The 15047-nt window shown below is 40.1% G+C and overlaps 1 protein-coding gene across 4 annotated transcripts in view; it reads right to left on the reverse strand.

Moving 5' to 3' along the window:
• Positions 1 to 207: 207 nt before the first annotated feature.
• The window catches only part of Slc4a1ap (solute carrier family 4 member 1 adaptor protein), a 33760-nt gene continuing 18920 nt past the window's right edge, over positions 208 to 15047 (reverse strand). Inside the window, exons 10-14 of one of the 4 annotated variants that reach the window (XM_021635457.2) lie at positions 13510 to 13699; positions 11557 to 11643; positions 10788 to 10855; positions 8378 to 8447; positions 208 to 7147 (exon numbers count right to left, since the gene is read on the reverse strand). In XM_021635457.2, the coding sequence (XP_021491132.1) occupies positions 7098 to 7147; positions 8378 to 8447; positions 10788 to 10855; positions 11557 to 11643; positions 13510 to 13699 (465 nt within the window). In that variant the 3' untranslated portion in view covers positions 208 to 7097. Of the gene's footprint in view, positions 7148 to 8377; positions 8448 to 10787; positions 10859 to 11556; positions 11644 to 13464; positions 13700 to 15047 lie in introns of all 4 variants that reach the window. The other 3 variants (XM_060364819.1, XM_021635456.2, XM_021635455.2) reach the window with 3 other exon arrangements.

Below are 15047 nucleotides of genomic sequence, written 5' to 3' on the forward strand. Positions count from 1 at the left end.
AAATTCAATTTTAAAAATGCTATCAAAAAATTGTAAAGATGTTAAAGGAAATTCATGAGAATTTCAGGGCTGGCAATACAGCTCAGCAGTAGCATTTGTCTCACACGTGCAGACTCTTACCTCAACTGCTACTACTGTGTTTTGCTTTTGTTTTAAAGAATTTTAGAGGTTGAAATTTAGAGTAACTTAACTTTTCTAAGTCCTTACTTTTTCTGTTTTTTTTTTTTTTTTTAAGATTTTTCTGTGTAGCCTTGGCTGTCCTGGACTCACTCTGTAGACCAGGCTGGCCTCTGCCTCCCAGAGTGCTGGGATTACAGGTGTTCGCCACTGTGCCCATCTAATCCCTTACTCTCATTTACTCTTCTCACTGCTTCTTTCCCCTTACACTCCTCTCCTCATCTCTTCTCCACTAAGCCCCACACAGAAGAAAAATCTGTAACAAAGAAAAATTATAATACTGCTCAGATAAATCCTAGAGGGAGCAGAGATACCGATGGTATCTAATCCCTGGACAAAAACTGGGCTGAGAACCCCGATTTTGGGATTTTTTGAGTCATATCAAGGCACTGTGGGACTGAGGTAGCACATGGGGCTTTTTCTTAATCTTTATTATTATTTTCTAACCCTGCAGATTTCGCAAATATAGGACTTCCAGGTTTTTTTTAAATGGGATTCCTGAATGTGTGAATGAGTGCATCTTTGTGTCTCTCTGTGTATATCTGTTTTTTGTACCTTTTCTTGGGCTCTTTTCTTTTTATTTTTTTTTCCTATCCCAATTTGTTTCTATTATCCCTGAGATTTTTTTTTTCCTCAGAATAAAATGCAGTTTTATTATGATACAGGAAAGGAGAGTCAAAATGACATGGGAAAGTGACATTGTCTGCCTTTCTTTTTGTGACAGGGTTTTCCTCTCTTTCCTCGCTCCCTCTCTTCTCTGTCAATACACCAGGCTGGCCTCAAATTCAGAGATCAGCCTGCCTCTGCCTCCTGAGTTCTGGAATTAAAGGCCACTATGCCCTGGCTTCCTGAAGATTTAAATTAAAAAATTTGTAAGTTTTCTTAAGATTTGTACATCACCTTATTAACTTACAAACCAGTGTTCTCTGGCTTTTCCTAATGAATCAGAAATTTCCACATGCAAGGGCAGCTCCCTCTGTTGCTCTCAAACAGGGGAAGCTATTAATTTACACTGACAAGTTTCATCTTTTGACCTTTCTGCTTTTCTCTGGGCCTTCTTACATCTCAAGGACATGACCATAAATTTACTACTTTGGTTCTCTCTATTGGGTACTTTGTAATTTAATGTAATTGTATTATGTTGTTTTGATTTGTTTGTGTTCATGACAATTACTAGTTTCATGTAACTGTTTATGTGTCATTTTGTTTTATGTCTGTAGGCCTATGTCCATGGTCTGACATTCTTATTTGTTTTTCTGTCCCTCGGTCTATCTGGGGATTTCTTTTCTTGCTTCTTTTGAAAACTAACATACAAACGGTGATTACTCAAGTTGACTATCTCAAGTCCATCTCTGTTAAGGGACAGACACACACATTGCTAAGATTTTCTTTTTCTTTTACTTCCACGGTTTGAACAAGGGCCCTTAATTTTCTGGTTCTGGGGGCACCAGGCAGTTAAATCACACTCATCCTTCCACCTGTAAATGCCTCATTTCCCAGGATTTCAAGTTTTAACCACTTCTTGACCCACTGTCCTGGACTGACTACCTATACTTCTATCCTGCAACAATTACTGCTCTGTGTTTTTTCAGACAGGGTTCCAACTGTATATCCCAGCCTGATATGGAACACTCTATGTAGATCATGCTGGCCTTGAAACTGTGGTCATCCTGCTGCATTTGCCTCTCAAGTGCTGGGATTACAGGTGTGCATCACCATGCTTAGCCTACTATGTCATATGATAACTAAGTTTCAGAGGAAAGTTATATCATCTTGGGACTATCAATGTTTACTGTCTTTAGACATGTTGTGGGGAGCAGAGGAAGCCCAGAATTAGTGAAGTGTTCATGAATGTGTGCTGTTAACATGGTCATGGCATAAGGCTTAAAGGGCTTGCAAAGCTTTGCTTCAGGAGTCCAAGTGTGACTGTTGATAGCATATGCAGAAAATGTCCACTGTTGTGGATATAAACATGGTTTTCTTTTGGTCCCAGGTGTGGGATGTGGGACTGATTCAGATGGTCCACAGCAACAGACTATTTGCTTCATGCCAGCTCTGAGAGGAGCTCTTTGCCAGCTTCAGATAGTTTGAACCTGAGGACTCTAGAGAGAGAATAAATGCCAGAGCCCAGAGAGTGTGGAAAAGAGAAAAAACAAGGCTTCTCCTGCTTCCGCTTTGCTGCCATAAGAAAAGAAGATGGAGATGTACTAAAATGAGGACTGGACTGGCTCCAAGGAACCCAACAACCCTGACCAAGACGAAGCAACTAAGAAACTGCTCCCCCTCTCCCACTATCCCTTTCTCTCTCCTACCTGGTGTTGGGGTGTTGGAAGGGATTGGGGTAGAGTAGGAAGAAAAAAAAATAAAAAATGTAAATAAAAGTTTTAAAAAACTAATGCCAACAGCCCACCATAGCTTTCTCCTCTTGGATTTTAAAGCCTGATGACTGTTCTCCTACAGAGACTGTGTCTACCAGTATTAGCTAGAGCTGCCTCCTGAATTCAACTGTATACAACCCCACCTCCCTGTTCAACTGTAGATGATAAACACACTGACCCTCCAGGGTACTGCAGTTTCTTCATCAGAGCCCAGTCATTGGGATCCCAGCATTTCCCTGTGTCTGTGTGTCTCTTCATTCCCTCATCTTGAGGCATACTGGATGTGGCAGTATGTTATTTGGTATGTTTACTAAATAACTCCCTGCTATGGTTTGATTCTGACTGACTTATAAGCGTTCATGTATTATAAACCATCCAAATTCCTTCTAGTTCATAATATTAAAAAAAAAAAACCTAAGAACTTAATTTAAATTTGTTGGTAAAAGAAAATAAAAAGATCAACAGGAATAGTAACATATTTTTGCTTGTCATTATTATTAGATATTTCGGATAAAATGTCTTTTTTTTCTGTATACATACAGCTTCCTGGGTTTTCATGAAAATATAGTTATTCCTAATAAGGAAATTACCTAAGTTGAGAAATTTTTTAAGAAAAATAAAACCACTATCAAATATGAGAGAAAGGTATAAAAATGTTGAGAAAGGTATAAATGGTTTTTTAAGGATTTTTTTTTTTTTTTTTTGGCTTTTCAAGACAGGGTTTCTTTTCTCTGTGTAGCCTTGGATGTCCTGAATTCACTTTGTAGACCAGGCTGGCCTCAAACGCACAGGCGTGCACCACTGGAAAAATATTTTTAAGAAAGGATTTTTAGATGTAAAATACAGATTTTTTTTTTTTTCTGAAAAGAAAGAATTGTCCTAAAATAGAAAAGGGAAGGAAAGGTCCAAACCAGAAAGTATGTTGCAAAAGGTCTGCCAGGTCATGAGGTTTGTACAAGATAAAGCTTAAATGATAATATGTATAAATGTTTGCTATGATTAGACTATTAACTTCCACAGGTGAAAATTAAATGACGCTCTGATGTAAGAGCAAATTTAACTCACTTTTTGAAATTTAAGGTGTTAAATTTAAAAAGAAAACAAAGAAGACCCAAAACAAGCTTAGGCCAGATGGGACAATGCACCTTTCATCCCATGGCTCCCAGCACTCAGGGGGCAGATGCAGGCAGGTCTCTGAGTTCCAGCCAGTCAGGGATACAGTGGGACCTTGCCTTAAGGAGAAAAAAGGCTGAGAGAACAAACACTTTATGTTTTATCCCTTACTGAATGAGGGACCTGATATCTTAGATTTCCTCCAAATGCTAACTGCTTCACCGGTAAGTCTGTGTTTTCCCACTAGGTCAGAAAGCCAGCCTCAGGGGTAGGGTAGTTGCTATTAGAAAGAATTAATTCTACTTATTAGCCACGCCATTCTGTAAAACTCCTTTATTTTAGAAGGCCATTGTTTCCTTCCTGTCTGTCCTTTGCAGACCTTGTACCAGGGTGTTCCTGATAAACTGCATGGTAACTGTAAAACCGATCTAATGATCAAATATTAACTATTTGTAAAATTTGGCCCATGTATTTTGTAGAGGAATTTTAATTTAGAACATGGCTATTCTGGAAAGAGATCACATCCGAAGGCCTATGAAAACATTCCAGGTCTGTGTGATAGGGCTGGAATACAAACACACTTTTAATCCAGGAGACAGAGGCAAGCAGATCTGAGTTCAGGGCCAGCCTGTTATAAAGCAAGTTTCAGGTAAAGAAAAGCTTGGATGGTACATGCCTTTAATCTCAAACAATGAAGTATGAAAGTCTGTTTGAAAGTGATGTCTAATTGAGTGGCAGAAAAAGTGACAAATCAGGAAGATTTGACAGGGAAGAGAGAGGAAAGGGAAGCTTTTTAAGGGGCAGTTTTACCAGGACAGTTACAGAGAGAGGCTAAATGAGAGAACAAGCTACACACAGGTGAAGACCCAATGAGCCAGGGAATGAAAGGGAGCCAGAAGATTAGAAAAGACTGTTGGAGTTAGTTTGAGGGCAAGCAGAGCAATTCAGAGGGCGAGAGAGAAGCCAGATTGAATAAGTCAGTGGGCAGAGGAGCTTGAGCCAGAACCGCTGAGTTGAACCAGCCAGCACAGAGTGCAGAAAGAACAAGAGATGGTGAGCTTATTAAGCAGCAGGTCTCAGAAGCTAAAAACATTCTAGGCCTAGATTAGATCATATGGAAGCTTTCAGGACTATGCCTAGGTTAGCAGACAGAGGCAGTAAGCCTCCCAGCCCACAAATGAACTAGGAAAATAAAAGTTCCTTTTACACTTTAATCATCTGGATTGATGGTTAAACAAATGACACTATAAAAAAAAACCCATTTCAAGGGGCTGGAGTGATGGCTTGGCAGTTAAGAGCTTGGGCTGCTCTTCCAGAGGTCCTAAGTTCAATTCCCAGGAAGCACATGGTGGCTCACAATCTATAGTGAGATCGGGTGCCCTCTTCTGTCGTGCAGGTGTACATGGAGATAGAGCATTCACATACATAAATAAAATCTTTAAAAAAAAAAAAAACAACAAACTGTTTCAAAATTAACTAAAGCTTTTAGTTTCCTTATGCAAAACAGTATTCAATGGTCTCCTAATTTGGGATCAAACCATTTTAGAAATCAATTATTTCCTCATAAAGCAATTGCTAGGTATCCTATAAAACAGACAAAGTACCATATAAGCAATCTTTCCACAATGAACTCAAAGAAAACAAATAAGTAAATAAATAGGAGCTAACACCAAATCAAATAAAAGGTTTCCTATTAGACATGTTTAACCACCTCCTGTGCTACAGAAATTTAGAAAGTGGGCTGGACATGTTGGTGTACATTTTTAGTCCTAATAATCTCCTTAGGAGGTAGAGACAGGTGGATCTCTAAGTTCGAGGCCAGCCTGGTCTACAAAGTGAGTTCCAGGACAGCCAAGGCTACACAGAGAAACTCTGCTTATAGATAGATAGACAGACAGACAGACAGACAGATAAAACCTCATGAACTAGAAATGAAATCATATCCCGTCTGGCTGAAGAATAGTATGGTAGAGAGGTTTTAGAGGGTTAAAATGCCTGTTTCCCTCATCTGCAACCTTTACCATTTCTCCTTCTTGGTTTTTTAGATAGGGTCTGTTTGTATAGTCCTGGCTGTCTTGAAACTCACTATGTATGTAGAACAGGCTGTCCTCCAACTCACAAAGATCTGTTTGCCTCTGCCTCCCAAGGGCTGGGACAAATGGCCTGCATTATGCCTGACTTAACTTTGCTTCTTTAGGTCATTCTCTGTTCTTACTTTAATTGTAGATCTAGTATTCCTATCATATCTGTATAAACATTAGATGGAGAGGATAAAAAAAGAGAAAAGTAAGACCCAGATAATGATGGCTAACAATACTAATATGTCCAGGGCTTTTTAGTAATTGTTTTTACAACTATTTCTCTCTACAAAGAGTGCCTCCTGCCTGCCCAGATTCATCTTTATCAGGTCTCTAGAATGGGCCTGATAGCACCATGAAACAGATATGAATTGGAATGGCCAGTTGGCTCAGTTGGTTAGATCATGGTGCTAAAAAAGTATTCAGCCTATGCATGAACAAAACATAATGGTTGGCCAACAGAAGTGCTATTAGAAGTTCCCAGGAAAAAAGCTATACCCACACTGAACATTCTCCCAGGCCGACTGACTGCCTTATTAGAACTCTGCGACTGTAGAAAGTTAGGATGCTGTAAAGCCAGAGACAAATTATCATAGGCTATTTCGGTCACTTTAATAGACACTGACTGTCACCTCTGCATTTGACCCTCTACCCTCTGACAAACCAACGTTTGGAATATATTGTTGGTAGGCCACCAGCTTCTACCAGCCCAGAAGTGAAGAACATTATTAGATGGTGTCTGAGACCTAGAGTGGAGCTTCCCCACTCTACTGTAACCCACACCTGCAGTCTCCACCAGTGTATTCTGTCTATGCACTGAGTTATGACCTCCTTTTGTTTTGTACTAATAAAAGCTCAAACAGCCACTTCCATGTCCCTGGGGGCAACCTGAACTCATGTTCCTTAGCCATGGACCCTTACATTTGACTAAGAATAAACTATTACTCCCCCTGAGATGAAAGCTATTTTGTATCAGCAGTTCTGTCATCCAACACTGAATCATAAGGACAATCCAGTTTCACTGGGGGAGTCACCCAGAGTACAGAGGAACTAGCACAAGACCTTAGTTATATTGGAAGCTATGACTTTAAATCAACATTGGGGAAATCATCATCACCTTCTCATTTTATAATAGGGTCATGTCTCTTATTTTACATATATATACAAGCACTTATATACAAAAACCAACATTCAGAGCATCCAATGGGCAGGCAATTTTAGGAAGTCAGGAATACAGAAAAGCCAGTCACCAGATTTTACAAACGGTCATCTGAACTTCGCTGGCCATGGTGTAATACGCCATCCCAGATATGCTGCAGTCCACAGGTCTCCCTTTGGAACTCTGAACCAATCAATAACCATACTTGTCATTAAGATGGGTTCTGCCATCTCCACTTTGACCTACATCAAGACAAACAAACAAAAACCAAAGAAATGTATTTAGCTTTCCAAAGTCAAAATGAAAAAATATTCAGACATTAGTGGTCAAAAGCAAAATAAATAATGCAGTTCCTTTTACAACAGAAAATTTACTTAAAAACCTTTTCTTGGTTTTTCAAGACAGGATTTCTGTAATGGAAGTTTTGGTTTCTTTAAAAACTCAGTTATGCTATATAAATGTTTTTGTTTTAATCCCAAGTGTGGCATATAAGTTTGGGCATTAGTTTTGATAAATGCCTCCTGTGGGGCATGGTCTTTGAAAGCTGGTAACAGCCTGCCTCATGCAGCACAGAGAGGGGCGTGGTCTAACACTCTGAGGGATATAAATATGAGAGCCCAGAAAGAGAAGGCGTGGCTTCATCTACTAACCCTGTCCAAATGTCTCTTACTCTTCACTACCAGAGCATTTACAGGTAAATATCAGATATCATTACATCTATGAACATGTCTAAAATATAAGGACATTTTCCAAAAAACATCATTCAAAGTCATTCAGACCTTTAAAGAATTAACAATAATTTCTATCAGCAAATATTCAGTTAGCATTCAAATGTGTGACTGTCTCATTACTTTACAAAAAATATTTTTACGTATTTATATGTAATATAAATATTTCTTGCTAAGTAGTAAAAAAAAAAAAAAAGACCTTGAATTTCTGATCATCCTGCTTCTATGCTTGAACGCTGAGATTACAGGCCTATGCCACCACACCTGGCTTATGCAGTGCTAGGGATTAAGCCCAGGGCTCCATGAATGCTGGGCAAGCAAGCACTCTACCAACTGAGCTATACACTAGACCATTATAATTTTTTAAAAGTTGTTTAAGTAAGGATCTACATTGGATTTACCAATACCACCCAGTAACTGTGTCTCTTTACACCCTTTAATTCCATCAAAAGAGAGATCTGCTAAACTCGTGCATAACTTTTAAAAATATATAATCTACTTAATATAAACAGGGGCCAGAGAGATGACTCAGAGGTTAAGAGCACTTGCTGCTTTTGCAGAAGACTCGAGTACAGTCCCCAACATCAAAATGACCGCTCACAACCACACATAACTCCAGCTTGAGGGGAAGCCTCTTCTGGCTTCCACAGGAAACAAGCATACACGCTGTACACATACTTACATGCAGGCACTTACGTACACATATACATACATCCTAAATGGAAGGAAAAATAAAAACTGTACCTTCAGGTGGGACCCATACGCAGTAGTCTGGGTCATCCTCAGGGTATTTGGAAGAAAGTATAGGCGGAAGCTGCAAACAAGAAATAGACTATTTTACCCACGAGAGTTGTTTGCTGTGATGTGTGCTCATCTACCTAGGATTACTGTCCCACCATGTGTGATTCTAAAGACTTTTAGCTGTAAGAATTGTTATCTCTATGCCTGCCATTAAACAAAACTAAGAGACAACAGTTCTCATGAATGATCCTGACATTAGTAACTAATTTGAGGGCACATTCTCTCTCGGATTTTCTATAAAGCCAGAGGTCAATGTCAAGTGTCTTCCTCAATTGCTCTCCATTTTTATCTTATTTTTGATACACAGTCTCAGTATGAAACATTAGTTGGCCTGGAACACGTAATATATACCAGGCTGGCTTCAAAGTCCCGGAGGTCCACTTGCCTCTGCCTCCTAAGCTCTAGGATTAAAAACATGTACCACCATTCCTGTTCCACTAATCAATCCTTCATTTGTTCATTTATTTATTTATTTACTTATTTTTTGGTTTTTTTTTTTTGAGACAGGGTTTCTCTGTATAGCCCAGGCTGTCTTAGAACTTGCTCAGTAGAACAGGCTGGCCTCGAACTCAGATATCCAACTGCCTCTGCCTCCCGAGTCCTGCAGCACCACACCTGGCTTTTTTTTTTTTTTTAAGATTTATTTACTTATTTGTATGTGAGTGCTCTATCTGCATGCACAACCTGCATGCCAAGAGGGCACCAGATCCCAATATAGAAGATTGTAAGCCACCATGTGGTTGCTGGGAATTGAACTCAGAACCTCTGGAAGAATAGACAGTGCTTTTAACCACTGAGCCATCTCTCCTGCTTTTTTTGTAACTTTAAAAATTATTTTTATTTGTGCTTTGAGTGTGCATGCCCTGGGACACATGTGGACATCAGAGATCAACTTGCCAGAGTCAATTCTCTCCGTTCACCATATGAGTTTCAGGAGCAAACTCAAGTTGTTAGGCTTGGCAGCAAGTGTTTTACCCGCGAAGCCACCTACCATCCTTTTAGACAGGTGATTCTGAACTGAACCTGGAGTTCACTGATTTGGCGGATTGGCCTGTCTGCCTCCTCAGCCCTGGGATTGGAGACATGCTGCATTTTATGTGTGTGCTGAGAATCCGAACCTGGGTCCTCACAACTCCCCAGCAAGCACCTCACCAACTAAGCTGCCTCTGCAGCCCCTACCTAAGACTCTTTAAAGTGGTGTTAATATCTGGTTGGCTGAGGCAGGAGGGGTGAGTATGAGGCACTCCTGCACGACAATGCAAGTCCTTGTGTCAAAAACAGTAACAAAAAAAGCACAAAAAGAAAGAAAAACAAAAGAAAAACAAAAAGAAAGTAAGAAAAAGCTGGCATTTGCCTTTGACCTTGGCAGACAGAGCTAGCAGGGCAAGTCTGATTCATATCCTTTTAAGACTGTTGACAAGGTTAGCCTTTGGCTAGACTGTGGCCTGGGGTTTGAGAGGGAGACATGGACCCTAACAGATATGGGTGGCTCACTGTGGCCCTACAGAGCAATCACTGTGGCCCTACAGAACACTCACTGTGGCCCTGCTTCCCTCCTGTGAGTATGGAAACTAGACGCATGCATGCCGGATAGGGACTGCCTTACATGATACACCCTCAATAACACCCTTGGTTCTGAGTCCATAAATGAGCTTCTCCAGTTAGCAACACTTGCCACAGCTAGTTGCTAGCAAAATTAAGCACATCTCATGTCTCTAGTGGAAGAGGACTCTTTGAGCCTTGCATATGGCTGCGTACATCTTTGCCCTGGCTGCCTTTCCTGTTGCTGACTGTGCCTGCTATCGTTGTGCTGTAAGGAATCCCAGCTGCCAGCACAACAGGACACTGAGCCCTGGGAGTCCTCCAGTGCTTTATTCCCGGGACCTGACATAATCTAACCATCCCATCCCCAAGCTTACACACCCACACAAAGTTAAACACACATAGGACTACTTACTACAGCACTGGTCAAAGACCAAAATACCCCACCTGTCCCTCTCTAAGGACTGAGCTAAGTCAGAAGCTCTTAATATATTAACATGATTTCCACAGTGGATTAAACATTTAAGGTTACAACGGAAAACATCAATCATACTTTTATGTCACAAAGGGGGAAGATAAGAACATGTTATTCAACTTCTTTGCATTAACATATAAGATATGAGAAAACATTAATAAATGAATAAAAGGTATCCTGTAGGGTAGATGAGCAGGGTAGATAAAGAATCTAAAAAATGAAAATTAAGGAGAGTCCAGATCTCCGCAAGGAGTTAATGCTGCTGAACCCCACAAAGCAGTCTCAAGAGTCAAACACCCTCAGTACTATTTGTTTTCACAAGCGTGAAGTACTTACTTTGCTTGGACCAGGAGCTTTCTTTTTCTTCAGCTCATGGCCGACTTTTTTATATTCATTTTCTGGTACTACTTTAAGGATGGGAAAAAGTAGAAATAGTTGTTATCAGAAAAGGTAAAAGCACTACAGAAAGACACTCCCCCTAAGATGGTGTGTGACTGAAGACACAGAACTTCAGTTATTGGCATTTCTACAACTATAAGACATACATTAAGGCTCAGAGAGCACTGGTAGACTCCCAACTACCTGTAACTCCAGCTGCAGAAAATCCAACGCCTCTGGATTCCATAGGCACTGGCACTCATGTGCACATACCCACAGCACACAGGCACATTCACATAATAAAAATAAAACAGATTAAAAAAAATAAAATATATATATATATATATATTAAGAATAAATAGTTAAGAGTGCTTGCTGCTCTTCCAAAGGACCAGAGTTTGGTTCCCAGCACATGTCAAGCAGCTAACAACTACCCATAATCTAGCTCCAAGGGAATCCAAAGTCATCTTCAGGTCTCTGCAGGCACCTGCATATAGCACACATATAGCATATAGCATGTCTGTAGCACACAGACACACACACACATAAATCTGAAACATACGAGTAGAATAATAGGCAAGCAAAATGGTACCAAACACAACCCTATTCCTAGCATTTGTGTGGCCATTTTCTTTCTGCCTCCAATGGCAGTTGCTGCCTCTCCCTTGTTACAAAACCAAGTAGCATCTGTGTGTGGAGCAGCAATAGAGTCAGCTATACCACTTACCTGAAGGATCCTCAACGCATGACATTATTTTGCCCATCTCTTGACAATCTCTGCTCTGTTCCACTTGGCTGAGTTGAGACATGTTTTCTATAAAAAGTAATGCCAGGGCATATTGTTATTTAATTCACAGTAGAGTCCAAAACAGCAAAAACAAAAAGCGCAGCTACTTACTGCTATGGTCATTCAGAAGATTCAATTTACCTTAAAGTCTTTAGTAAATGAGTCTCCAGAAGTCTAGCAGAACCACCAAAGCTATACTTTAAAAAACTCTGAAGTAAAATTTAGTGGTGATTTTATAACAAAAAGCCTTAAAAATGTATATACCTACCTCTTAACTTACAAATTTAACTTCTGGAAATAAATATTTTAAAAGATACCAGAATTAAGCATCAAGACTGATTATTTACTTTTTTTTTTGTTTGTTTGTTTTTTTGTCTTTTTGATTTTTTCAAGACAGGGTTTCTCTGTGTAGCCCTGGCTGTCCTGGAACTCTCTCTGAAGACCCGCCTGCCTCTGCCTCCCTGAGAGCTGGGATTAAAGGTGTCCACCACTGCCTGGCTTACTATTTATATTTTTACAACAGCAGAAACTAATAGTGCCATGGAGACACTTGCTGCCAAACCCTGACGGGCAACCTGAGTTAGCTCTCCAGGACCCACACGGCAGGAGAGAACAGACCCACGAGGAAAGTCATCCTCTGATCTCCACAGGTACACATGGCACACACCTGCCCCCCACCACACACAGTCAAGGTCATTTAACATTTTCCAATCAAACTTAAAAAGGACTAAATATTTCACGTTTAAGAGGTAGAAAGTAATTAAATTGTGACATATACAAATACTGGACCACTACAACCCTTAGTAAAAGACAATCATAATATAAAAATAATATTTTTATTATTCCTTATCTGTGTCATAAAGCCAGGAAGACAGTTCAGCAGGTACAGGCACTTGCTACCAAGCCTAATGATCTGAATTTGATCCCCCACAATCCATAATGGTGGAAGAGAACCAGTTCCCACAGCCCTCTGACCTTCACATGTATGCCATGGCATTCACAGACTCATACATATAGAAAAACAAATGTAATCTTACAAATTAAAAAATATTTTTATGACATAGGAAAAAAGAGGACTATAGATTCTGACTATGATTCAGAATTCACTTACATAGAATATTATTCTATTTTTTTTTAAATAAGAAGACAGAGGACCAATAGCCTAGAATAATCCCTCATCAACTATGAATTTACTAATTATTTAACCTTTAAGGTTTTATACCAACTGTTAAAACCTGTGCTTGTGAATAAAGTTATTTCATTTATACTGACAACAATTCCTAGAAGACTATACGCTACCTAACAAAAATCCCAGTACTGGACATGAGAAACTTTTATCCGAGTGGTTGGTCAGGGTCGAGCAGGTGACGCCCCAAACAATATAAGCTATGGCTATTGCCCTTCACTGCCTCCCAGAGGTCGAAGCTAAGTCCCTATTGCTAAAGACACCGCACACTTCGGACACCAGATTAGGCGACCAGAGCTAGATCTATCAGGAGGCCTTGTCCCTGTAGCCTGGCTTCCACAGCATCAGAAAGTACTGTGTAAACTGACAAGGGAGGGAAGCCATTAGTAGTCCCATGAGCTGTGGCAAGTGTGAACCAAAACAATGACCAACATGGAAAGTTACAGCTAAAGGTGCAAGAGTAGTACTCATATGTTGGTGATAAACAACAGCCATCTAACTGGACTTAAAGCTTGCTAAAAAGAGGGGGGAAAAACCCTGCTATTTTCACATACACATATACTCTGCTATCTGCAACAACAAACAACTGGTTTTGCTTTTTAACACTACCCATAATGAATACAGTAGTCCTACTAGACAGCACAGGGAAAAGAATATACTACCATGGCTTTTTGTCTCCTTAGAGCAAGAGGGATCTGTGGGAGCACCTGGGTCCTGCACTGCTGCTTCCAGCTCTGTCTCTTGAGGGAGCCGAATGCTTCCATCCTCCATCTGCTCATCATGCTCCTCCTTTGCTTTCTCCTCTTCTTCCTCCTCTTCCTCCTCCTCTTCCACTTCAGGCTCATCCTTCATTTTCATTAAAGCTGGAGGGAGTTCTGGACGCTTGGGTGGCAACTTCTACAAGGGAAATAAAACCATGAACAAGCAGTTCTGCAAAATCGTGAAAAGAGACAGACTGTTTCTAGGAGGTTAAGCTACATGTGTACAATGCAGCCTCTTCAGGTTAATAAACCCACAGAAGTCAGCGAGAAGCATGACCTCCACAGGAAATTTTGTTCTTCTATCTATGAATCTCAGCAACTGTTTCCAGCAATGTCTAGCACCAAAGATTTACTAGGGAATATATACAAGAACCTGAACTGGATCTACAGCACCAAAAAAAAAAAAAAAAAAAAAAGAAGAAGAAAAAGAAGGCGAAGAAGAAGAGGCTAAGATTATTGAACACAGCATTGGGTATACAGCTCATCAGTGCTGTGCTTGCCTAGCAGATGCAAGGGCCTAGGTTCAATATTCAGTGCTACAGACAGGATTACAAGATTACTAAATATAAAACACTTGAAGTAACTTACAGGGAAATAGAATACTATTCTAAAAGAGTAATAGTAGCAGTAATTCATCCTGTTACACCTGTTGTTATCAAAGGACTTTAATTTATTACAAAATCTTCAGGGAAGTAAATCAAATATAGATTATAAAAAAAATTGTTAGGTGCAGTGGCCCACGCCTGTAATCCTAACACTCGGGGAGGCAAAGGCAGGCAGATCTCTCCGAGTTTGAGGTCAACCTGGTCTACAAAGTGAGTCCAGGATAGCCAAGGCTACACAGAGAATCCTGTCTCAAAAAAACAATAAAAATGAAACAAACAAACAAACAAAAAGGAATAAAGAAAAAAAAAATTGTACTGGCCTCTCACCAACCGTCTTTGGATATTTTAAGACAAGGTGCTGGCTGGCCTGAAACAGTATATAAACCAGGCTGACTTCAAACTTGGAGTGATCATTCTGCCTCCGCCTCCCAAGCACAGAGATTATAGCCCTGGGCCACCAGATAGTTCCTTAAAATTTTTTAAATATAGAATTAAGTTAAGTAATTATTTTTTAAGCCTTTTTTGATTGTTTGTTTTGGTTTTTCAAGACAGGATTTTTCTGTATAGCCCTGGCTGTCCTGGAAATCCCTCTGTAAACCAGGCCTGCCTCTTTAAAGGCATGTGCCACCACCAGCATTTGAGAGACACAGGCAGGCAGATCTTTGTAAGTTCGAGGCCTGCCTGATCTACAGAGTGAGTTCCAGGACAGCCAGGGCTGTTAAAAAGAGGAACCCTGTCTCAATAAGTCAAACAAAACCAAAGTCTTTAAGAAATTATTTTTCTTCTATTTAAACCTGGACACTTTCCTCTCCATAGCTTCATCTTAAGTCCCATAACTCTGATCTGTAACTGGGACTCCAGACCTCTGGCATCAAAGGA

The sequence above is a fragment of the Meriones unguiculatus genome, chromosome 1 (genome assembly GCF_030254825.1).
Source record: "Meriones unguiculatus strain TT.TT164.6M chromosome 1, Bangor_MerUng_6.1, whole genome shotgun sequence".
Classification (NCBI taxonomy): Eukaryota; Metazoa; Chordata; class Mammalia; order Rodentia; family Muridae; genus Meriones; species Meriones unguiculatus.